At 46.9% G+C, this 26782-nt stretch overlaps 1 protein-coding gene across 1 annotated transcript in view; it reads left to right on the top strand.

Annotated features, from left to right (window-relative positions):
- Positions 1-26782, top strand: part of grin2bb (glutamate receptor, ionotropic, N-methyl D-aspartate 2B-b) — a gene marked incomplete at both ends in the record, with an annotated part of 159759 nt that overhangs the window by 131546 nt on the left and 1431 nt on the right. The window contains 2 exons of the mRNA XM_084318265.1: positions 14578-14721; positions 18132-18402. Coding sequence (XP_084174391.1) covers positions 14578-14721; positions 18132-18402 — 415 coding nt within the window. The remainder of the gene's footprint in view (positions 1-14577; positions 14722-18131; positions 18403-26782) is intronic.

Genomic DNA, 26782 nt, shown 5'->3' with positions numbered 1-26782 from the left:
TCAACACCTTCTATGCAAGGTTTGAGGCTGGTAATAACAACATCAGCCCACAAGCCACGGCAATGGGGGGGGGGGGGGTCTGCTGATGGAGGCTCAGTGTTCAGGGTAACAGAGCATGAGGTGAGGCGGACCTTTAAAAAAGTGAATATCAGGAAGGCAGCAGGACCGGACGGCATCCCCGGCTGCGTCCTAAAAGTCTGTGCCGACCAACTGGCCCCGGTATTCACTGACATATTTAACCTGTCCTTAGAACAGGCTGTCATCCCCACCTGCCTGAAGAAGTCCACTATTATCCCTGTACCCAAAAAATCCAAGCCTGCTTGCCTCAACGACTACCGCCCTGTAGCTCTCACCTCCATAGCCATGAAGTGCTTTGAGAAGCTAGTAAAGGGCTACATCTGCTCCTCCCTCCCCATCAACCTGGACCCCCTGCAATTTGCATACCGCACCAACAGGTCCACGGAGGACGCCATAGCCCATGTGCTGCACACAGCAGCATCACACCTGGACAAGAGGAAGGGGAACTATGTGAGAATGCTATTCATCGACTACAGCTCGGCATTCAATACCATAGTCCCCTCCAAACTCATAGCCAAGCTCAGGGACCTGGGCTTGAACTATGACCTCTGCCAGTGGGTCTTGGACTTCCTGACAGGGAGACCCCAGGTGGTGAGAGCAAGCAACTGCACCTCCTCATCCATCACCCTCAACATAGGGGCCCCCCAGGGCTGTGTTCTGAGTCCCCTCCTCTACTCCCTGTACACACACGACTGTGTGGCTCAGCGGAGTAACAACACAATCATCAAATTTACTGACGACACAGTAGTTGTGGGCCTGATCTCTGCAAACGACGAGAGGGCCTACCTGGATGAGGTCAAGGTCCTGGCGGGATGGTGCCAGGAAAACAGCCTCTCCCTGAACGTCAGCAAAACAAAGGAGATGATTGTGGACTTCAGGAGGTCGGGGGTCAAGGACTACAGCCCCCTCAGCATCGACGGGGCACCGGTTGAGAGAGTGAACAGCTTTAAGTACCTCCGAGCCCACATATCCGAGGACTTGACATGGACCACACACATTGACAGTGTTGTGAAGAAGGCACGACAACGCCTCTACTTCCTCAGGCGCCTAAGGAAGTTCCAAGTCAGTCAGAAGATCCTTAAGAACTTCTACTCATGTACAATAGAGAGCATCCTGACTGGCAACATCACCTCCTGGTTTGGGAATAGCACTGCACAAGACCGAAGCAGACTACAAAGAGTGACACGTTCAGCCGAACGCACAATTGGAGGGGGGCTCCCCACCCTCCAGAACATTTACAACAAGCGGTGCAGGGGTAAGGCTAAGAGAATCATTAAGGACTCCAGCCACCCGAACAACTGCCTCTTTGAACTGCTGCGGTCAGGCAAGCGATACCGGAGTCTCAAGGCGAGCACAGAAAGACTCAGAAGAAGCTTCTATCCCCAGGCCATCAGGCTGCTCAACGAACAATAAACACTACACAACAACCATCAAATGCACATAGCACACACATCCACACGCACACACCCACTTTAAACAAACACACTGCAGCACCCACTCCACACTTTATATTTATTGATAAAGGATTTGCACTACAACTCGTACACCTTAATGTAAATTGTACCTAAATTGTACCTCATCCCATTTCTGCTTTGCACTATATAGGATTGTATATTAGTACACTGCATAGTATATTGTATATTATATGGTAACTCAGTTACGTCTATTCTGCATCGAACATTGTACATATGTCTATACTGAACACTGTGACCTCATTTTTTACCTCTAATTTACATGCTATACTATGTTATTTCATACTTATCTTGTCTAGCACAGTCTCTGGAGCGTAACAGCAAGAAGCATTTTGTATAAAAGTATTCTGTACTTCTGTATGACAACTATTAAAGAAACTTGAAACTTGAAACTTGAAACTTGATTCACATTCCTTTACAGCTTTGGGTAGGGCGTTCCACATTGATGTGGCATAATTGCGAAACGTGTTTAGTCCCTTGTTTGAGCCGAATCTGGATTTAACATGATTTGTGGAGCTCCCTCTGGTGTTGTGATCGTGGTATTCACTGACCTTTGGGAAGTATTTTGACATGTACATGGGTACCTTGGTCGTGTAGTGTATCTTGTAGACCAGGCCCATTGCAAGTTGCTGTACTCTGTCGTCTACTCTAAGCCATCCTAGGTTGTCAAAGTGGGCAGGGGTGAGGTGGGTTCTAGGAGTAAGGTCAAGCAGTAGTCTGACCAGTTTGTTTTGAGATGTTTGTAATTTTGTTTTTAGCGCCTTTGAGGTGCTTTGGTACCATGAGGTGCAAGCATAGTCGTAGTACTCTTGAATGAGTGCTCCTGCCAGAGTCTTCAGGGTATTCTTGTTTACCAGAGAGGAGATCCGGTACAAGAATCGAGTTCGTTGGTTGATTTTTTTTAATACATTGGATGCCATTTTGTCACAGGAAAGATTAGGTAGGCAGCAGGAAACAGGAAGCAGGAAGCAGGAAGCAGGCAGCAGGCAGCAGGAATCAGGGAGCAGGCAGCAGGAAGCAGGAAACAGGCAGCAGGAATCAGGGAGCAGGCAGCAGGAAGCAGGCAGCAGGAAGCAGGGAGCAGGAAGCAGGAAGCAGGAAGCAGGAAGTAGGAAGCAGGAAGCAGGCAGCAGGAAGCAGGGAGCAGGAAGCAGGAAGCAGGCAGTAGGAAGCAGGAAGCAGGCAGCAGGCAGGAGGCAGCAGGAAGCAGGGAGCAGGCAGCAGGAATCAGGGAGCAGGCAGCAGGAAGCAGGCAGCAGGAATCAGGGAGCAGGCAGCAGGAAGCAGGGAGCAGGAAGCAGGAAGCAGGCAGTAGGAAGCAGGACGCAGGCAGCAGGCAGCAGGCATCAGGCAGCAGGAAGCAGGGAGCAGGCAGCAGGCAGTAAGAAGCAGGAAGCAGGCAGCAGGCAGCAGGAAGCAGGCAGTAGGTAGCAGGAAGCAGGCAGCAGGAAGCAGGCAGTAGGAAGCAGGAAGCAGGAAGCAGGCAGCAGGCAGCAGGCAGCAGGCAGTAGGCAGCCGTTAGGCAGCAGGCAGGCAGGCAGCAGTTAGACAGTAGGAAGCAGGAAGCAGGCAGCAGGCAGCAGGCAGCAGGCAGCAGGCAGCAGGCAGCAGGCAGTAGGCAGCAGGCAGTAGGCAGCAGTTAGGCAGCTTGCTCTGGTAGCCACACACTGAGCCCCGCAGGACACTAACACCTCTCTGATATGAACGAATGGAACTGCAGGACATTATGTGAAGACGGAGGACAGAGAGGGAAAAAGAAAGAAGGGGTTGGTTGAGAGAGAGAGAGAGAGAGAGAGAGAGAGAGAGAGAGAGAGAGAGAGAGAGAGAGAGAGAGAGAGAGAGAGAGAGAGAGAGAGAGAGAGAGAGAGAGAGAGAGAGAGAGAGAGAGAGAGAGAGAGAGAGAGAGAGATAGAGAGAGATAGAGAGCACTGACACTAATGCAGTGTGAATAAAGGAAAGAAATTAACTAGGGGTGATTAGGATATGAAAAAAAGAAGAAAGAGAGGCTGATTAGCTGTAATCTGGGCAGGATAGAATGAAGGAAGTAGTGTCACGATGATCCCTTTGAATGGCAGGTTTGCCCTCATACTTACAGTATGTACTACTCTATTCTGAGCCCATAGAAAGAGATGATCAGGCAGAGGGAGAGAGAGAGAATGAGTGAGTGGAGGTGCAGGAAGGAGGGGCTTATAGAGAGTATGTCAGTTGCATGGTACTCTGGGGCCTGTTTTATAGATGTGTCAATGAAATCAACTAATCGATTTGTCAACCAATCTTGACTCTAATCAAGTCTAGTCAACTAAGAATTTCTTTTGTCAAGGAAATCCTTTAACAGGTAGCAGGCCGTTCATGATGTTCATGAATCTGACTGCCTGTGGGAAAGTCTTGGAGTCAGCTGGTCATGGGTCCCATCCTCACCACCTGGCATTAGTCCGACAGAAAGTCCAGAATCCAGCTGCACAGGTTGGGCATGAGTCCATGTTCCTGAGTTTGGTGTCGAGTCTGGATAGGACTATGGCTTCCCTGGCTTCCCCTGGCTTCCCCTGGCTTCCCCTGGCCTCCACTGGTTTCGCCTGGCTTCCCTGACTTCTCCTGGCTTCTCCTGGCTTCCCCCGACTTCTCCTGGCTACTATGTACACTACTATACAATATACAGTTATACTCTATCACTATGCTATCCTAACTATACTATACAAAAACATCCAGTTATGTTTTAAAACATTTATAATTTAGTGACCTTTTTTCTTTCCTTTAAAGTTACCTTTTCTTATGTGTTTAAAGTGACCTGTAGTGTGTTTGTGTGTGATAGAATGTGTGGTGTGTGCATGTGTGTGTTCATGTGTGCTTGTGTGTGGAGAGATCAGTGTTCAATTTTCTGATGGCCTGAGGGAAGAAGCTTAGCCTGAGTCTCTCTGTTCTTGCTGCATATATGCGGAGGCGCTTGCCTGACTGCAGCAGCTTGAACAGGCTATTGTTGGGGTGGTGAGGGTCCTTCATTATTCTGCAGGCTCTGGATTTGCACCTCCTATTGTATAAGTCCTGCAGGGGTGGTAGTGAAATACCCGTAGTACGCTCTGCTAATTTGGTCAGTACCCTTAAAAGTACTGAGTTCGCTACCCAACCGTAATTGTGTGTAGTCCTTGTCACATGCAACCTGAGTCATTGCTGCTTAGTTGGCTGTCTATGTTCTCTTTGTATTCCTGTTTGGCTGCTACACGTTTTATGAAGGGAAATATTTTTGGGAACATGTCCAATGAGTGACGAGAACAGAGTGAACCGGCCATACTACCCAGTTGTCGTCCAAAACACTTTTCTGACTTTTTCAAGTGTGCATGATGATTGAATGTACAAAATGGGTTAAACATTAATGGTTAAATGTCTTCCATCATCCGGGCGATGTATGAAGCGTCATGTGACTGATACACTCGCTGAAGAGTGATAAGAGTAATGGTACAGGATGAGTAAGTGAGGAGAGGATATGAAAGCAGCATGACGTCCTGAAACGACTGTGAGTGTTGAAGAGAGTAAGACGTGAGTGTGCAGGGCTAGGAGGGTTGTTGAGAGAGAGAGAGAGAGAGAGAGAGAGAGAGAGAGAGAGAGAGAGAGAGAGAGAGAGAGAGAGAGAGAGAGAGAGAGAGAGAGAGAGAGAGAGAGAGAGAGAGAGAGAGAGAGAGAGATAGAGTCAGTGTGTTAAAGGTGTGAAGAGGCACAACTAATCTTAGATTGAAGACAGTGGGATGAGGGAATGGATGGATAGCCTTGCAGTTAATGTTTGGATATTATTGTGTCATTATTTTATAGTTTGTTGGCTTTTCTTTAAAAACAGGATTATTTCCCCCTTTGTATTTAGATAATTGGTTACCAGGTTTTATTTAAATTTTAAAATGTATGACATATGGGGAAATAATATACTGTGTAACCTTAGCCTATATCTATCTATCTATATATATATAGGAAAATCACATGTTTGATAATTACTGCATGGTAACAAGAAGTGTGATACAACATCAAAACTTTCATAAAAAAATTAAGAAACGTCTGACTTAATACAGTATAATCCTTTTTACAAGTAATTTAAACACCAAAATGGTACATCATGATTCACGATATGAAAAGGCCCGACACAGTTGATCTGATAACAGAGAAACAGGGATGTTGGCCAGCCCTAACGCATTTCTGTCTCAACCTATGTTTTATGAGGTCAAGGTCAAGGTCAAGGTCAACTTCATTTATATAGCACATTTAAAATCAACTGAAGTTGTACCAAAGTGCTGTACAATACAAAAGCAGAAATACTAAAAGAAATACAAAATACAGTATACACACAAAGTCATAAAAACTACAATAACATTTGAAAAACAATCACGACACGACCAGGACGCCAATAAAAACAGGTGAGTATAACGTTACTCTGATCATGGAAGTTCTCCTAGCAGTATGCTGCCTGGTGAAGTTGGGACAAGAATAGCAGCTCAGTGTAGGTAGACTATAAAACATATTTATAAGCAGTGTTAGGGAAAGTATTTTCATACTACATATTCAAATTTGCATAATGTATGCCTACTATACTGATTTATTTTTGTAATACATTCAGTAAAGGCTTACCAATGAAAGCTGTTTTCCTGACTTAGTTAAAAGTCCATTAGGAGATGTCAGAGGCACAGGCTGACTTAAGGTTCTGGGGCTGTTTCAGGATCATGTGCATTTACTGGAGAATGTAAAGCGGGCCTTGGATATACAGTACACTGAAACATACCTCTCTGACATGCAAATGTACTCTCTCTGACATAAATGTGTAACTACAAACTCACCACAACACAGCTCAACTAGACCTTGGAGATTCCCATTACTTTGTTTATGTCAGGAGCAAGGTTTCTTCTACAAGTTAATGAACATCTTCCTGTGAGGCTGGTGTGCCTTTCCAAGCGTCTCCATCACACATCAGTTATTCATTGGCACAGTGTACATATTTGCTTTGTCAATCCAGGGTGCATTTGTTTTGTCAATCCAGGCCCCTGCTAGCGTGCGGGACATAGCTATTTCTTTAATAAAGAAATAAAGAAATAGCTATGGCCTCTTATGGTCAGCGTACGGTGATTACAAAGTAGGAAACACACAGTTGAGCTGAACAACAGATTGCGGTTTGTAAGAGATAATAGCCTGTTTGTCATTTGAGCTCAATACGAACTTCAAATGTCGTCCCTTCTTCATAGCATTTCTAGGCACACAGGCTTGATCATTTATCATACAATGGTAGGTTTGTAGGAAGTTGTATTAAATGTGCTCAACGATATGCTACAGGTGTAACCGTCTTTACTAGGTTTTAACAGACAATGGTCCTCATTCTCAAACATGTTCGTAAGTACCTTTGTAAATATCTTGCAAAAGATTTCGTACTAACCCTAACCCAAATTTACAAAGATCCATGCATTCCTGAAGCGTGAAACGGTCTCCGTAAATGGCCGAAATCTTTGCAGCTGAGTTCCCATGAATGAAAAAGGTCACTCATTCTTAAACTGCAAGCGCATTCTCATACACCTGAATTTGCATACAGACACGCCCCGCCAGCTCCTTATAAGGTGATGTAGGCTTGTGCAAAACACCGGGTTTCGGCATTGCATCTGGATCGATTTGCGATTGATCTCAAAATGAGATTAGATTAAAATGTATTGTCATTATACTGCAGTACAATACAACATCCAACCAGAGTGCAAATGTATACAGTAAAGTGCAATCGTAACATACAATGCACAGGTGATTAAACTGGGTATAAAATATATAAATACTACTGAGTAATTGTGCATTTCGGGTATGCGTGGCACCGCTGGTGGACGGGGGGCTGCGGTGTACTACTTGAATCTAATCAAATGTGCTGCCCCCGTCCACCAGCGCTGCTACGTGTATTCTCTGACATATTACTGAAGTGATGTGTTTAGTTCTTGAGAGAAATTTTAAACTGTATCTAATAATAGTGACAACCTCAAGTAAATCAAATTAAATTTTATTCATCCTACATCCGTGCAATTAATCGCTGTCGGACATGGTCTGTTGTCCAGGCAAGATGAGCAGTGAAATGTTGGATGCGGGGCAGCAGGGGGTAGCGCTGGTGGACGGGGGGCAGCCCGACCGCCCGCCAGTGGTGCCACACGTGCCCGTGCCCATGGCAACACAGTCCAGGAGATGCTGGACAGCCAGGAGAGGGTCGCTAACAACAGCCAGGAGAGGTTCGCTAACAGCCAGGAGAGAGCCGCGGTGGTGATGGAAGCGCTTGTTGGAATGTTTCTTCACTTTTGTATTACAATGTATACAATAAGCAATGTAAACAAAATTAAATAATATCATGGCGAACAAGATGGTATATGGAATATTAATAGTCTAGGCCACTGCTACATCCACGCAATTGGGTTCAGTTCCTATTTATTTATTAATTTTCAGACATGGTTCGCTGAGTCATGACTATTATGTAAAACGTGATTGTTAATGATACAAATATTGTCGTATTTATTATCATTATAATTATTTAATTCCGCGGATGTCTGTAGGATGAGAATCCCCAAGGACTAAGTTCTGCCACAGACAGCTGTTGAAAACACGGGCACACACCGGTCCGTCCGATTTACGACTGCCTTTTCGAGTTCATAAATCCTACAACGAATTTACAATACGAAGCTGTTCGAGAATGCTGAATAAATACGTAAATCGAGTTACGAAGGAATGTAACTTTCACGTATGTCCGTTAGAGAATGAGGACCATTGTGAGACACTTTGTAGGACTTTTGTTTATTGACTCCAACAGGTGGAGATGGACAGTAGCTGTTGTCAAAGGTTTTCATCTGGTGCTGGCGCTTAAAACTAGTAACTGCCTCCTTTTTGTACTCAATACAAAAGAAAATGCATTCTAAACGTATTGATTGATGATAACTTGAACTGATGATAATTGATTGATGAGAATAGGTAAATAATGCAAATCAAATGACATAGCGTACCGTGTGTTGTGGGCAGGGGCAGAGTCAGAACGAAGGTTATCCTATAACCCTATTTATATGAGTAGATAGCGAGCGCTCTGCTTTATGGGATGTCCCGTGTCACCTAGCGTGACCTTGAAAGAATTCCGCTACTTGCACCTTTACTTGTCCGGCCACGCCCCCTTCCGCCCATATGCATATAAGCGAGGGGCATGGCCGTACTCCACCTTCCCGAGTCTTGACCTTCGGTAGGAAGACAATCAGGGGTCCTCAGTGATTGAGGAGTAGAGCGCTCGCTATCTACTCATATAACTAGGGTTATAGGATAACCTTCGTTATATTTTGTAGATAGCTATAGGCTCTGCTCTATGGGACATAGGAGCGGAGCAGGGCGGAGAGCCTGACAAATGCACCCTCTGAGGTCCCCTACAACCATCAGAATACTGGGGAGGGTCCGGGCCCCCCCACCCCCCCTAGTGAGGGGTGGGTGGGAACAGGACACCGACTGTGTGAAAGAGGGGATAGCACCCAACAGACACACAGGGTGAGCAGAGCGCGGGACAGAAGGGCCCGCGGCTACCCGACCGTGCGCCCCGCGTGCCACCAGGGAATGTACGCGAAAACATAAGCCTGCGTTACCGCTCCCACACCTCGTGGGGTTGGGGTTGTTAAACCCCAACGGTAAATTCCACACCCGACCCCGCGGGCGAAGCCGTAGCAGCGGGGCGCGAAAGAGGTCCCAGCCCCAGGCAACTCAAGGCAGGCTTACCGCCGAGGCAAGGGGCCAGGACCTGCTTTTACAAAAGGGACCTGGTGAGGTCAACGAGGCCGTGGCATCGAGACCTCTCCAGGCGTTTACTCGTGACACCACCCTCTACACCGCCAGCGCATTGGACAGGGCCTATTAACAGGTGAAGGCCCTTCTCCGCCTGGCACGCCGCGAGGACCCCCTGAGGAAGAGGCTCTGAAAAACTCCCGGAGGAGGGGGCTCTGTAAGGAGGTTCTCTCTCCGAGGAGGAGGCTCCGCTGAGGGGGGGGGGGGGGGGGCTCTGAAGAACTTCCTGAGGAGGCTCTGAAACTCCCTGAGGAGGAGGCTCCGAAGTTCTCTGAGGAGGCTCTCCCCCATAACCCTGTGGGGTCAGTTGGCATACCGGGGAGACAAATACTCCAAAAGAGGAGGTTGATCCCTTAACCCAGGCCGACAGGTAACAAGAGCAAAGCTCGACCTGCGCCCGGAGGACTGTGAACTACACAGGAGCGCCTAGAGGAGCTGACTGTAAAAACAGTACCCTGACGGCCCACCCGCCGAGTGGGGGGGATGGGAGGGTGTTCGGCATGCCGTGCACAATGTCACCATCTCGTGGGGTCACAACCTCGCAGGGTCGAGGTCCCGGACCCTGACTCCGCCAGTAAACCGACCTTGCCACAAACCCTGACCCCGCCAATCTATTAATCCCGCTGGGTTGGGGTTCAGAGAAAAGAGTTTGACACAATTGGCAGACGTCATAAAACATGCGGGGGCATACTCTTGGGGAGCCGGGGTCAAACCAAAATACTCCCATTAATTTAGGAACAGGACAGGAACTGATCCATTTTCATATTGGCACTACTTGAAATTACATTGTTAGGGAACAGCCTGGGCCCAAGTGTATCAGATTTAACAAACAGTGCAACAGGAAATTGACTTGGGGCCCATTTAAATAGCTTACGTTGTCAATATTCAGTATCTTAGTTTGATTACACTGTCATGGCTAACAATGCTAGAATTAGCTACTGTAGCTAGGTCATTGGTGTGTCACAGCACCGCAACAATGGAATGTATTTGTGTGTAAACGTGTCAGAACTAAGCCCACATTCCCCGCTGCGCCTTTCCAACGCTTACAACCCTCATCCCCCCCTTGACACAGCAATGTTATTATTACCTCATTAAAGCAGAGACTAGGTAATGGATCAAGACATCTCTGTCCCCTTGGGGGAGGTGACTCTGGAGGGAGGGGGATGGGGGGGACGGTGTCTTTGATGTTGAGTGGAGTGAGTAGACCTAAGCCAGGAAGAGCTCAGTCTCCTGCGTGACTAACATGTTTGACCGATTGCACACATGGATGGATACACACACACACACACACACACACACACACACACACACACACACACACACACACACACACACACACACACACACACACACACACACACACACACACACACACACACACACACACACTGGCATGCTTGCTTGGACACAGAAAACAGGAATGCACATTCACACACATTAGTACAGTTTATTATTCTGTACATGTACACCCACTGTGGAAATTCACATCTCCTCACTTGCTCAGTCGCTCACTCATAGACAGTGCATAGCATACATGTGCATAAATGGTGCCTTTTTATTTATCCAAAGTGCTTTACAATTCTGTTCCTCACATTCACCCATTCACTCACACACAATGGCGGAGGCAACCTTGCAAGGTTGAAGTGTCTTGCTCAAGGACACATCGACATGCTGCCCGGGAGGAATCGAACCGGGAACCTTCCGAGTTCCGACCACCGGACAAACACTCTACCTCCTGAGCCACTGTCACCTGACATACAAGTACATACTGAACACACACACACACACACACACACACACACACGCACACGCACGCACGCACGCACGCACGCACGCACGCACGCACGCACGCACGCACGCACGCACGCACGCACGCACGCACGCACGCACACACACACACACACACACACACACACACACACACACACACACACACACACACACACACACACACACACACACACACACACACACACACACACACACACACACACACACACACACACACAGCTGGGTCATGGCATAGTGAGACAGCAACAAGTATAGTCATAACATGCACCGATGCCTCCCCCTGCTACACCAAATCTCAATCTGGACACACAAGAGGTCCCCTGATGTGACACACGTCCTCCATAGAGTCCACTCTACTTCGTCCCCTACAGTCACTTGCCTCCATAAATAATCCATCTCCAACTCTGTCCTCATAAGTCACGTCGCGCCCTCTCACGGGTGACTGCTCTGCCCCTGCCGACTGCTTGGCCTCCGACGCTAAGGCAAAGTGACGTCAAGGTTTCCGCTTTCTTTATCTCGGCCGATTATGTTCCGATCGATTTGGAATGGGTCGCGCCATGTTCCGGAGATTCAGGCGCATACAAATCTATTCGATCATGTCTCTAGCACCCCCACAGCCGTAGCTGCAACCACTTACACCAAGGCTCGCATCCACATTCATTAATTTGCTCCCCCCGCTATCTCCTCCGTGATTTCAATGTAACAATTGATTGCTATTCAGCACATAGCAATATTATATAGCCAAACAGACAGTTTTGTTAATGATGTGAACGACTGAGTCATTGAGTTTTCAGTGAGGACATTACCTCCCATACATTCTCCCGCCTGTCTTCCCTCTACCTGTATCCAGCCTCTTTAGTGAAGGGTCGTGCTGGTGTGGCCTTGGGGGCCACCTGTTCGTTCTCGCCATAGAAAAAACAATGGCCAAGCCATTCATCTGCAGACAGCTTCAGAACAGCTCTTTGTTCCCTTTTTACCCTCTATATTAGGGGTGGGATGATATGACTAACTATATGCTACTGATATTTGGCCCTCAATAATGCTAATATCACGATACTCATATATTGCACAAAATTTCATCTACGATACATCACGATATCTGTGTAACTGAAAGAAGAGAAATTCACAGAATTTACACAAAATCATATCAGATTCTTTAGTGTGATTGATTGATTGATTGAAAACTTTATTAACAGATTGCAGAATGGGTACAATACAGTATGGTTCAATACACACAATTGTTAAGGGGATGCAGACCAGAGAAAGACTTTCGTCTTGTTTACATCAGTGTTCCCCATTTTCAATTCATCATGATATTTATGACATACACAACATACAGACTCTTATATGTTGTGTAGACGTACTTGATGTGGTGGGCGCTAACGTTACATTTGTTCCTAATGTGTGCTCAGTGCTCAGTATATTGCGGTATGTGATGATGACACGACACACAAGAGTAATAATTATTTGTATTTTCAGGCTGTATCGGCGCCTATACAGTCTGAAAATACAAATAATTATTTGTGTCGTGTCATCATCACATACCGCAATATACTGAGCACACATTAGGAACAAATGTAACGTTAGCGCCCACCACATCAAGTACGTCTACACAACATATAAGAGTTGTTTGTAGGTCGGAAATGATGGAATAGATTTACCAACAAAAAAGGTGTTTAACCTGCTCATACCTTATTAAAAGCGTGGGGCAGGAGCAGCACGGATAACTTGGTTCTGCATGTATCGTGCTTCCATTCAAACAGATGGCAACACACGTGACGTCAAGTCTCACTCGCGTGAGACTTCCTCTCTAGATACTCTTCAATACCTAGCCAGGGTACTCCTGGGTCCTAGTGCCCCCCAAGTTACACTATATGTCATGCACATGTATTTTATATGTTAATAAAATTGCATTTATCTTTAGTCCTAATTCTGTCACTGTTTGATGTCACAAAGAAGGGTGTATCCGAAAGCTGTCTACAACATTTGTAACATGTGATGAAAAAGTAAACAAATAATTAACTGTATTATACATTTGTTAATGATGAATAGGCTTCACTTTATATTAGGGCACACAATAGCATCTGCAAATGATTTATAGATGTTTTATGAATGTCTTAACAAATCATTTGTTGAACATGACAAATAAATGGAGATACAGTATAGTTGTTTTTTCATATCCATTTTTCAAAGCATCTACAAATGTGTTACTACACATTAAACAACATTATTTAATGATGAACAAATCAAGTACAAACAATGTTAATAATGAGTTATAAATAATGTAGAACTAATCTGTAAATGTTATACAAATGTAGTTATAAATGATTTAATAATCATCTATGAATGTATATAAATGGTTTGTTCATGATTAGTTCATTATCTACAAATACCTTATAAATGTAATATAACAGGGTGTTATTATAAAGTGCTACCAAGTACTGTTTAAGAGACAGAGATCATAAAAGAAAATGTATACATTCGAGGGGGAAGAAACTGTACATTGGAGGGGGTTGGATGGGTGGGTGGGGGGGGGGTTTGGACATTTACCGGGACCAGTTTCGAATTGCAGCCTCCCGTAGGTGCTCTTTGAGAGCGGTTTTGAATGTGGGTAGGGATTCACATTCCTTTACAGCTTTGGGTAGGGCGTTCCACATTGATGTGGCATAATTGCGAAACGTGTTTAGTCCCTTGTTTGAGCCGAATCTGGGTTTAACATGATTTGTTGAGCTTCCTCTGGTGTTGTGGTCGTGGTATTCACTGACCTTTGGGAAGTATTTTGACATGTACATGGGTACCTTAGTCGTATAGTGTATCTTGTAGACCAGGCCCATTGCAAATTGCTGTACTCTGTCGTCTACTCTAAGCCATCCTAGGTTGTCAAAGTTGGCAGGGGTGAGGTGGGTTCTAGGGGTACATCCCTACTTCCAGACCATCTTTTAACCCAAACATCCACCTGTCAACACAAACACACACAGTCAACCAGAGTTATCCTCTCAGAACGCTGTAGTGCACCGTCTAACTCAACTCCACATTCTCTATATCCTGTAGAGGGCTGACCCCAATGTCTCGAGGCTTCAATTGCTGCCATGGTATTGATACAAAAACTGTATATATTTTACCACTCCAAAAAATCTAACCAAAGAAATTGCTTATAGAAATAATAATCCAACATTCATTTTGAAAATCAGTTCTTCTCAGACAAGAACATTTTGTCCGAACCCATTTACCCTATAGCTTTACTAATACTAATACTAGCTCTACTTTGCGAACAGGAAAAATTAAGCTTCAATTATTCGCTAAATAATTACTGCTGAAGCTTTGATGCCCAAAATCTTTTTATGGGTAGTGGGTACAGTTGTCATCTCAGTTGTCAGCTCATACTGCATGACCCCTAAACTCACTTTCTGATTGGCTCCCTGTCTTTGGTTTCCAGGACGACGACTCCATGTTTTTCCAGTTTGGCCCATCCATTGAGCAGCAGGCATCAGTTATGCTCAACATCATGCAGGAGTACGACTGGTACATCTTTTCTGTTGTCACAACATACTACCCTGGTTACCAGGACTTTGTTAATAAGGTGAACACACACACACACACACACGCACGCATGCACGCACGCACGCACGCACGCACACACACACACGCACACATGCACGCACGCACGCACACACACACACACACACACACACACACACACACACACACACACACACACACACATTTAAGTAATTTCACTCACTCACTCACTCACTCACTCACTCACTCACTCACTCACTCACTCACTCACTCACTCACTCACTCACTCACTCACACACACACACACACACACACACACACACACACACACACACACACACACACACACACACACACACACACACACACAAACATGCACACACACACATTTGAGTAATTTAACTTAGACACTAGTAGACACACAATAGACACTTGGACACACTGCCCAAATATGAATGCAAATGAACACAGTGGCTTTATAAACAAAATATACCTTTGAAAATATTGGACTGCCCTTTTGTTTTCTTTTATTAGAAGAATTTTAACCACAGATAGGTTTCAATGTTACCCATCATGGTTACATCGGCGATTACTATAAACAAATGGTTTTGGAGTAAATACCATGAAGCTCAATTACAGTAATCTTATTATAAAAAAAAATAGTAATACATATACAACATATTTTTGTTATATAATTTTACACAAGTTTAAAAGGATGATAGCTAACACTATTTTCAACTTACCGTCTGCAATTCACAGTTTAACTTCGATTCTAAAATGTATTTGGTTCAATCTAACAAAAAACGTGTTCTTATTGGTAGGGATGCACAATATATCTGTGACCATCCCTACTAATTGGACACACTGTATACTAAATATTTTGTCCTGCCTCCTGATTCCCACTAGAAACAACCATCCTCTCTGCCCTTGACAACAAAACAAACATACTACTTGTCTGTCCTCTGCAGGGCATTTTTAAGAGAGTATCTATCACGTGTAGCTTTCAGAAACTCCCAAGATAAATTATTTATTCCCATCTCACGCAATAGTACTAAATGATGTATTCATCCTAAAACAATATCACTTATCTGTAACACTTAATAATCATAACAAATAGTACTAAATGATGTATTCATCCTAAAACAATATCACTTATCTGTAACACTTAATAACCATAACAAATTGCATTGTGGGATAGGAGCTGCAGGGGGTCTAATGACTCTAACCATAAAATTCCAATTCCATCAAAAGGTGAATCATTCACAACAAGGCACTCCAGTGGTTTCCTGGAAAAGAATAGTGCACACACTAAGACCTGCTGAACACAGCTGTTGTTAACTTGTATATTTATATGGGATTCATAAATTGGAGCATATTGAAGTTAATTCAATATATTTTTGGCACTGATCTTCTTGGCAAAATCTCAAAGCACACTTACAATGGAAATTGGATGTATTGGTAAAAAAAAGGCATGTTAATTAAGCTGTAAGGTCCCCCAATTGACCCTGTTTTTTTTAAAATCATAAATCGATCAATAGAGACCATATTAGATCCCCAATTATCATATCATGGGGTATCATTGGAAAGCCACACTCATTGGCTACAACCCTGTCAAACCTTTTTCGAGATAGCTAAATGATTGACAGAGCTAGAGCCCCGGGAGTCGGGGTGGTAATGTGTACTTTGGTGCACTGTAACACTTCCGCCGGTCCTGTGGGACCAACCGGCAACCCTCCGCCCGGTTTGGTTGGTCCAGGACTCAGACACTCACAACCCCCCATCAATACCCTTCATAACATTGGCAACCGGTGGGCTGAGCCAGATGTGGCAGATCTGGCATCAGCTCACACACCTACTTAACATTCTCATCTGCCATTTATATTTGTTATGTTCTTTGTCTATGTTGTCATTGTTGTTTCCATTGTGTTAGTTTTGTGTTCCCCTGTCTGTGTTTTGTAAATATGTTTTAGTCTCGTTTGTCTCAGTTTGTACAATTGTTATTGTTCCCCCTGTGTGCTCTGTATTCTGTTAGTTCTGTCTACCACACCTGTGTCCTGTTAGTAATTACCCTCTGTGTCTAATTAGTGTTTGTATTTAAGTGTTCTGGGCCAGCATGCACTTGCTGGTTCATTGTTAAATGTTACCTGTGTTTGTCAGTCGTGTATTGTATCCTGTCTTGTGAAAGTAAACACTGTATCATCACCACGTCGACTCCTGTCTCATCTCTCATCATATTCACTCTGCTACCTGGGTTCACCATGCCGAAGAAGCACACTTGTAACAGTGCACGCCTCACATATTGGCATGTAACTCGAGAACTGCTGAACGGATTTTGTCACCTGAAAGGGCAATCGACAGGCAACAAATAGGGCTTTAATACAAAAAATCTATCTATATATTGTATTAAAGGAAATGCACACCCGAGCCACTAGAGGTCGGCAAAGTGGCAAGTCGCGAATCATCCTCATGAGGGCCCACATGTGGGCCCTTGGATGTTAAGAGGTTGTTGTGTTTTTTTTCAAATGTAGCCAAGAGTAAAGACCTTATCCCTATCAAAACAGCAGTCAAAGTGTATATTTTCATTTTCACTGATGTTTTATAAGATTTACAGAAAATAAGAATTTATCGGAAAAATTCTAATTATATCTATTTTATCGTAAAACCGCAAGGAAATGACTAAATCCAGATTTAACACTGCCATTAAAAAGAGGAGCCTTTCCCTATCCAGATATGTATGAGTTGGCCATAATAAGGTCAAGGTCAAGTTCAAGGTCAAATATGAATTTATAATTAAAATGGATTATAATTTATTACTGTATCTACAAATCCTTCTGTTTAATCATCTTCCCTTTATTAATTTGCTTAGATTTTTGTGTACACTTGATCTCAAGAAAGTGCTGAATGAGCTCAGTGAGCGAAATCTCTATCGCTGCAATTGTAACATGGTGTTATTCACCGGCACAGATGCAAAATAAAATCACAATTTATATTCTCCTTTTTTTATTACAATTTACTCAAGCCTAGTAACAGACACAATATTTCTGACACTGGGATTACATAACCCCAGGTCCCTAGATGTCCCTAGATACCAAGAACATGCCAATTGACCTTGTAGAAGTGGAGCAATCTTCCATTTACTTAGGCATGTACCTTTCGGCATAATTTCTGAAAATAGGGCTACAGGTTAACAGGTTATTAAAACATGACTTGCTCGTTGTTAACACATATGTTTGCGTTTAGTTAGGAACAAAGTCCATATCAACAGATATGTTGAGAGTGCACACCTCTATCTTTAACCCTTTCACTACCACACTACCAAAGGGTTAACCCTTTCACTGCAACAATACAGAGGGTTAACCCTTTCACTGCCACACTACAGACGGTTGGTAGTGAAAGGTTTAACCTTATGTAGTGTGGTAGTGAAAGGGTTAAAGCATCCTTTCCTTATATGTCTCCTCCCCTCCCGACCAGGTTCGTAGCACCGTAGAGAACAGCTTTGTGGGCTGGGAGCTAGAAGAGGTCCTCCTCCTGGACATGTCCGTGGACGACGGAGACTCCAAGATCCAGAACCAGATGAAGAAGCTCCAGAGCCCTGTGATCCTCCTCTACTGCACGCGGGAGGAGGCCACCACCATCTTTGAGGTGGCCCACTCTGTAGGCCTCACGGGCTACGGATATACCTGGATCGTCCCCTCGCTTGTGACCGGAGACGCTGACCATGTCCCCGACGTCTTCCCCACAGGTATGACCGTCTGTGTCGACAGAATGCCATAGGAATCAGCGAGGAATAGTTCCCATTGCTTCCTGATAAATAGTCCAAAAGGCTAAAGTTTCCCCCACCCCCAGTCAGTAAGGTTTGAGCTACTTTTGCTTATTGGCAATGAAATGTAGTTATATAGCGTAATAGCTTACGCTGTGCTCTATTGGAACATTCCCTATCACTTATTGTGATCTTTTTTTTTGTATCCACTTTTTCTCCTCTTTTTCTATTTTTCTCCCATCCCAATTCCACTCTGCCAATTCTTCCCTCCCCTGTCTTGAACGTTGCTCGCATATGCCCCCCACTGGCCAGTTGTAGGGAGGATAGAAGCCTTGCATCACGTGTCCCCTCCGATACACGAGGAGGCAGCCTGTCACATCTTTTCACCTGCCAGCGCGGACTCTCATTGGCGAGGTGTAACGTGTGGGAGGCTCACACTACCCCAGCCATTTCCTGTCTCTGCTGTGCAGGCGTCCCCAACCGACCTGTAGGAGTCGCTGTCCACAACGTCCAGATTACCACCCATCGACTTCCACCCGCTAACTCTGCCAATTGAGTTAGTATGACGGCTGGCCCAAGCCGGAGGCAACGCAGACAGCCGGAGTCGAACCCGTTGTCTCTTGCGTTGGTGACGAGCACAATGTCCGCTGCGTCACCCAGCCGCCATCACTTATTGTTATTGTGATCTTGAAAACTTTCTGCCACTATGCACCTACACCTGTCCGGCCACGCCCACATCCGCCCATGTATATAAGCAAGGGGTGTGACCGTACTTCCGCTCTTCCCTATCTTTCACTCACGGAAGTCCGTGGCTACATGCACACTTCGCAGCGAAAAGATAGTTCGATTGTTTGTAATTTTCAATTGTGTTGCTGTCTCTTTTCTTTTTTTCCTTAAAAGTCTTCCTTTGGAAAAACTGAAAATGACATCACCACCGGGACCTGGGAATTATCGCTCAGGCCTCCACCAGCGTTTCACAATTGCGACCTCCTCCGTGCGCCGCGGAGGTTCCCTGACTCCACATTTGTGGCAGGAAGGTGAGCCTCAGCTCACCCAGCTCTGCGCGCCGCCCGGCAGCCGTCGAGCGCCCCTCCCCAGTGAGATGGCCCTCCGGCTCCAGCGTCCCCGCCGGGAGACAGTCGGCTGGTCCGACGGTCTCTTTGGTGGGTGACGACTTGCGGCGCAAGCTCTCCGCCTCTGCTCGCTCCCGTCACTCGGCGGTGAGCAGCAAGGGCGGGTGGTCTGGCGGCTGTGTTGAGTACGCAGTACTGCGGAACAGCTGGCTCCGAGGAGGGATTCCCCTGTTTCCTCTCCATTGCATCCGATGGAGACTGAGGATTATATGGAGGGGGCGGGGGAATTCCCTTTTATTTTTTTGATCTTTTTCCCCCTCCTTTTTCCTCCGATTTTCTCCCATCCCAATGTTAGTCGTTATGCCAATTCCCAATCCCCTTCCTGGTCGCTGCGCACTTACCCCCCACAGTCGGTCTGGGAGAGTGGAGGCTATCACGTGCTTCCTCCGACACAATCAACCGCTTCCTAGCCAATCAACCGCTTCTTTTCACCTGGCAGCGCGGACTCTCACTGAGAGGGTGTAACGTGTGGAAGGATCACACTACCCCCCTTAGATCCTATCCGCGCTGAGCAGGCGCCCCGACCGAACTGTAGGAGTCGCTGTTTACAACGACCCGGACCCACCCGCCAGCTTTCCCACCCTCTAATACTGCCAATTGTATTAGTGTGAACGGCCAGCCAAGCTGGTGACACACCGGGAGCTGGATTCGAACAGGCAAATCCAACGTCTCCGGCGTTGGTGACGAACGCAATCTCCGCTACGCCACCTGACCGCCCTGGGGAATTCCTTTTTTGACGCCCCAGCGGAATCAGAGCCCCCTCCTTAGGGAGTTTCAGAGGAGGCTCTGGTTTCATATTGGGAAGCCTCGTACTCAGAGACTGGGTTAAATTGACCAACTCCGAGATGAGACGCCCCTTCTTCAGCGTCGGGCATCAGCTCCCACCTTCCAAGTGGTTTGAGCTACCAATGCGCAAGGGATGTGAGCTAGGCGGAAGAGAGGACGCAGGGAGAGCTGTGTGCTCTTTTTCCCGAGCTAATGGCGGCAGCTGCGCGCGCGAATGGGATACCGTTACTGACGCCCCTGCCGACACCTGTTCCCGACGACATGATAGGCCATGTCTTCCAACGCCGCCCGCTGAAGGATCCGAGCATTGTTTGCCCCTACTTCCCATCCATGGGTGCCTATGTGTCTCTGGGACAGGTGGTGCCCCGCATCGTCTGCCTATCCCTCACCTACGTGCCATTCACACAAGTGGAGGGTTTGGTCCAGGGTTTGAGGGACGGCATGCCACGGCTTGACAACCCAATGGCATCCGTCCTTTGCCCTGAGATGGTGTGGGAGCCGAAGAAGAAGCCGCTTCCAAAGGGGAAGTCGGCCTGGCAGCTGGCCTAAGATATTCCTTTATTAATCCCCTTGGGGAAATTCCAGCGACACACACATACAGCTCATCGTCTCATTAATAATAATAACAACATCACAATCATTAAATTTTTTACAGTAACAATGGCACAGCATAAATTCAAACAGACATGTACATTTGTTGACACATGTCATCTACAGAATGCCTGAGACGCCATATGCGATAGTCAGGCTGCATCAACAACAGAGTAGTTAAACAAAGTGTCGTTGCGCCAGGTGGGCGGGAGGGAGGGAGGGATGGACAGGCGGGGGTCGGGAGACAGTCTTAGGATCCACTCCTACAGCGCGCATACGTGGCAGCCGTCCAGAAACAGTTCTTCCAGCGCTCGGCGTAAACACGGGAGGGGAGGAGGTCTGGGTGGGGGTTGGGGGTGGGGGGGGGGGAGTGCCGAGCCAGATCTGGAGGGGGGAGGTGAGGTGTTGGGAAGGGAGACGCCGCATTCCAGTTGTTACCTCGTCTGACTCCCTTTTTCGAGGCCGCGAGACAGGCAGACCTTGGCATTTCACAGTTTCACACCAGACTTGAGAGTGTGGGGGGGGGGGGGGGGTGCAGTAGAAGACAATGACCCCTAAAAGCACCATTCTTGACTCAAATTCGATCCGTCGCGCTCTTAATGTCCTGCGTGACCCCCAGCAGGACTTGACCTCTCAACTGTTCGTCAGATGAATGGACAGCGAGTCGTTTAACAAGTTCCATGTTGGTTTTAATAAGTTCCATGTGGGAGACTTCCAGTCTGGCCACAGCTGTCCACACGGTTATCATCCTTTTGTTCGTCTCTTTTTCCGATTATTCTTGTACAAATCCAGATCCAGATTGCGATCGCTCCCAAGCCGATCAGTAGGATTGTGATGATGTACACATCTTCAACATCCTCAATTTCAAGAGAATACAGGCATATTGATCGCCATTTATTCCAACTGTCAATCGCAAAGCCCGCTTGATATGTCCCGATTGGACACAGCGGATCAGCTGCGTTTTGCTTCCTTGAAGAGAAAATTCGATCAATTGCTGCAAATGACCAGCTTACTAGTTGATCCATTGTAGTTGAGTAGGGAGCCAAGTCTGTTGAAGAGAGTAGAATCCACACCGTCAGGGAGGCAGTTAGGGCCGGCGATAGGAGTGACCTTGGAGGTCTAGGGAGAGGAAAGAAAATGCGACTGCTCTCGGCAAGAGGGAGGGAGTCCGACCTGGTCCGACCAGGCCTACATCGCCTCAACTCAGAGCCTAGCTGCGTCCTCCAACATCGCGCAGCTAGCGCGCTTCCAGTCGGGGCTGATGGCTGGCGAGGAGGTCCTGGACGCGGAGCAGCGCTTCCTCCACTCACAGGCGTTAGGTGCCATCCTGCACCTAACCCAGCTACAGGACATAGCTGCGGGGAAGATGTGCGCTCTGGCCACCCTGACTCAGCGACACTGGCTAGAGCAGGCATCGCTGGGCGAGCGACAGAGGATACCCCTCCTCCTGGCCCCCCTCTCCGACGCTGGGCTCTTCGGCTCCACCATAAACTAGATGTCGGCCGCCTGCAAGGAGATGGAGGAGCAGCGGTCGGTCCTCGTTCAACACTTTCCCCGGTCCGGCACCGCGACGACCAGCCGCCAGAGGGACCGGCGCCGTAAGGCTCCAGCCAGCGCAGCCGCTGCCCCCAGTGCCAGCAAGAGGGCTCGCCGCAGAGGGGGAGAGACCGACACCATGCCCCAGCCTGGTACCAGCTACCCTGCACCCGGGGGGAAAGGTAGGGACCTGCGAGCGCAAGCTGCACCTCAGAACCGTCCCCCCGGGCCGTCTGCACGAGGGGGCAAGCGAGGACGCTCCACGCTCGGCGGGAGATGCCGGCTCTATTCTCCCTCCCCGGCTGTCATGTGTGTTTAACACCCTGTTATCCCCCCCCCCATCCTCGAAATACTTGTTAAATAAAAGGTCCCTCTTTTGAGGTGACGGTTTTTTGTTGTAACAAGATGTGTGATTATTCACTGTATTTTGGGTATGTGTACGACATAAGCAATAAGACCTGCTGTCCTTTTCTGTTTGAAAGCAGCTAAAGTATTGTCGGGCAGCGTTTTTCTTGTATGAAGAGAGTTAGGCGATTCATCTGGTGACACGTTTTTTGAAAAAACTTAAACTCTGAATCCGCGAGTGGTGTTGCTATTTATGTTAGCTTTGCAAAGCATTGCACATTAGCACGTAGCCAAGGGCTTTTGTCCCTCTCTTCATTCTGCCGGTATGTCACTTAACGTGGCGAATACGCTTGTATGTACCTTTCATTTGTAACACGCCGTACAGCTGGTAGCCGCGCTCTGTCTTACACAGGGGTGGTTGAGGGGGGGGTGAGGATAAACCCTCCCCTTTTTTGGATATAGTTATGTCCTCTACAATACTGACGGTGGACGGGGAGGTTGTGGCTCAAAACTAGCGCACCTCTCTCTCACTAAAAGCGGAGTCTCCCGTGTGCTTTAGCGTCATCACGCAAGTGCGTAGGACTCCGTCCTGTCAGCTTCCCCAACGTTGCGTATCCTGCTTGTCATGGGTAGGAGGGGGGGGGATTCCCCATTTCCCACACCGAACTTAGTGGGTGGGACCGGGGTTCCCGGCCATTGAAAACGTCACAGGCTTTCGCGTTTTCTTATTGGCCCGAGAGATGTATCCGTGAGTTGAGGTCTGCGTGGCACGTCGCTATGAATTGAAAATGGGGGACCCTGATACAAACAATACGAACATCTTTTCTGGTCTGTTAACCTCTTAACCTGCGCCCCCAAAAGTGGCCATTTTAGTTTTCATTTTTGAGGACTGCATACTTTTTATGCTAACCAAAACAACATACTTTATACTTATAGCACATGCATGAGCCTGGTCTCTTTTGAAAGATGACATTCTGAAGTTTATGATTCCAGAAAGAAAATTTACTTTTAGTGCTAATGAAATAGAGTAACATAGGTGTGAACTTGAGTTGTAGAAAAACTTGTTACTCAAGTTTTTCTGTAGTAGTTAGTAGTCCAGTGCAGGGGTGTAAAAAGTACCCAGAAATTATACTTAAGTGAAAGTATGGGTACCGTCTCAAAATCATACTCAAGTAAAAGTCAGAGTATCTGGCTAAAAACACACTTGAGTCAAAGTAAAAAAGTTTCTACTTTTAAATGTACTTAAGTACTAAAAAGTAAAAGTAAAAACTTTTTTTCTGACTGTCTATTCTTCTGATAGCAGGTGTTTAATCAAAGATCCCCGCTTTCTAGTCTTGCACAAGGACAAATCAGCATGGGTATGGGCGGGTTCATTTTCCATTGATGGGGATTTGATTGGCTGTTTTTAAATAAATTCGGCCAGAGAAACAAATATACTAATTAAAATAGTTGGACATGCAAGATTTGTACTTTGTACTTTGTAGGTCTGCATTTTAAATGTAAAGAGTAAAAAGTATATATTTTTTTCTCTGAAATGTAATTGAGTAAAAGTACAACTATACAAACCTAATAATACTTGAGTAAAGTACAAATCCCCCAAAACAGTACTTAAGTATTGTAACGAAGTACAATTACTCAAGTACTTTACACCCCTGGTCCAGTGGTAGTATTTCCCCAGAAGGTGGTATGGCTTAAAAAAGCTATCCATAGCCTGAAGCCTTATGTAGTACATGTCCAAATTTCATAAAGATCCATTTAGAAATGAGTGATTAGGAGTGATTTTCGTAAACTGTGTACAAAAGATTTCAATTAATTCTGCGGTTTTTCTCTCCCTGTTTTTGCTCGTTAGTTTTTCACCTAGATCGCTGATTTATACATCCCCAGATGGGGTATCATTGGAAAGCCACACTCATTGGCTACAACCAGTGGTGCAGTGCTGGGCAACCGCGGTCAAACGGCATTTGGGCTTCGAAGTGCGCGCATCCTATTATTATGCAAAGTCTAGGTGATAAGTGCCTAGACTTTGCATAATAATAGGATACCGTTTGGCCTCCGCCCATATTACGACTGCACCCCTGGCTACAACCCTCCACAATCATTTTCGAAATCGCCAAATGATTGACGGAACTAGAGCCCTTGCAGCTTAAGAACAGTTGTGTGTATTGAGCTGTGCTGTATTGTACCCATTCTGCAATCTGTTAAAGTATAAAAAAGTAATAAAGTTTTCATTAATTTATTCACTCACGTCGTCTTTTAAGAGGTCTCTCCGGGATAAACCTGGCGTCTTCCCCTCTCGTATAAAGAGCGGAATTTAGAAGTTTTTTCCCCAGGCTCTGTATATAAACCCCGTGTCAGAGTCCTTTTTCGGGACAGGTTCCCGGAAGTTTTTTTTTTATCTCTACTTTCCCGTTTTTTTTATGGGGTAAGGGAGCAACCCTTTTCTGTTGGGATGGTTGTCTCCTTGGCATGCCGATAGCAGAGTCAACTCTCTGACGGAGCCTGGATCCGGCCCCGGCTCCTCGAGGTTCTGCCCCCGCATGTTTTATGACGTCTGCCAATTGTGTCAAACTCATTCTCTGAACGCCGACGCTGAACTCCTTGACCCCGATTCGTCGTCAAGTATTTATGAGATTATTTACGAGATTATGACATTGTGCACGGCACGTCGAACACCCCCCCCCCCCCCCCCGCTTGGCGGGTGGGCCGCCGGGGTACTGTTTTTACAGTCAGCCCCTCTAGGCATGCCTGTGTAGTTCACAGTCGTCCGGGCGCAGGTCGAGCTCTGCTCTTGTTACCGGATTGGATCGGCCTGGATTAAGGGATCAACCTCCTTTTTGGAGTGTTTGTCTCCCCGGTGCGCCAGCTGACCCCACGAGATTATGGGGGAAAGCCTCCTCAGAGAGCCTCGGAGCCTCCTCCTCAGGGAGTTTCAGAGCCTCCTCAGGAGGTTCTTCGGAGCCCCCCCCCCCCTCAGCGGAGCCGCCTCCTCAGAGAGAGAACCTCCTTACAGAGCCTCCTCCTCCGGGAGTTTTCAGAGCCTCTTCCTCGGGGGGTCCTCGCGGCGTGCCAGGCGGAGAAGGGCCTTCACCTGTTGTAGGCCCTGTCCGATACTCTGGCGGTGTAGAGGGTGGTGTCACCAGTGAACACCTAGAGAGGTCTCGATGCCACAGCCTTGTTGACCTCACCAGGTCCCTTTTTGGGGGTCCTGGCCCCCGGACTCGGTGGTAAGCCCGCCTTGAGTGGCCTGGGGCTGGGACCCCCTTCGTGCCCCGCTGCTACTGCTTCGCCTGCCAGGTCGCTTTTTTTTAATCCCGACCCCTCGGAACTCCTCGCGGGCAGCGTCAGGGTTTTTACGACCCCGACCCCACGAGGTGTGGAAGCGGTAACATTTTGTTTTCATGTACGTTCCCTGGTAGCGTGCAGGGCGCATGGTCGGGTAGTCGCGGGCCCTTCTGTCCCGCTGTCTGCTCACCCTGTGAGTTTCTGGGTGCTGTCCCCTCTTTCGCACAGTCGATGTCCTGTTCCCCCCCCCGCCCCTCACTAGGGGGGGTGGGGGGGCCCGGACCCTCCCCCATGTTCTGATGGTTGTAGGGGACCTCAGCGGGTGCATTTGTCGGGCTCTCCGATCTGCTCCGCTCTTGTGGTCCAATAGAGCAGAGCGTAAGCTATTACGCTATATAACGAAGATTATCCTATAACCCTAGTTATATGAGTAATAGCGAGTGCTGTGCTATCACTCACTGAGGACCCCTATTGGTCTTCCGTTTTGACGGTCAAGACTAGGGAAGAGCGGAAGTATGGTCACACCCCTCGCTTATATACATGGGCGGATGTGGGCGTGGCCGGACAGTGTAGGTGCATAGTGGCAGAACGTTTTCAAGATCACAATAAACATTGATGCTGAATTGCAAAAAGTGGACATTTATACTAAAGAGTACATAGTACATACTTCATTGCTCTTGACACCCTCT

Source organism: Notolepis coatsorum, assembly GCF_963971535.1.
Source record: "Notolepis coatsorum genome assembly, chromosome: 7".
Lineage (NCBI taxonomy): Eukaryota > Metazoa > Chordata > Actinopteri > Aulopiformes > Paralepididae > Notolepis > Notolepis coatsorum.
This window is presented reverse-complemented; position numbering and strand designations above follow the sequence as displayed.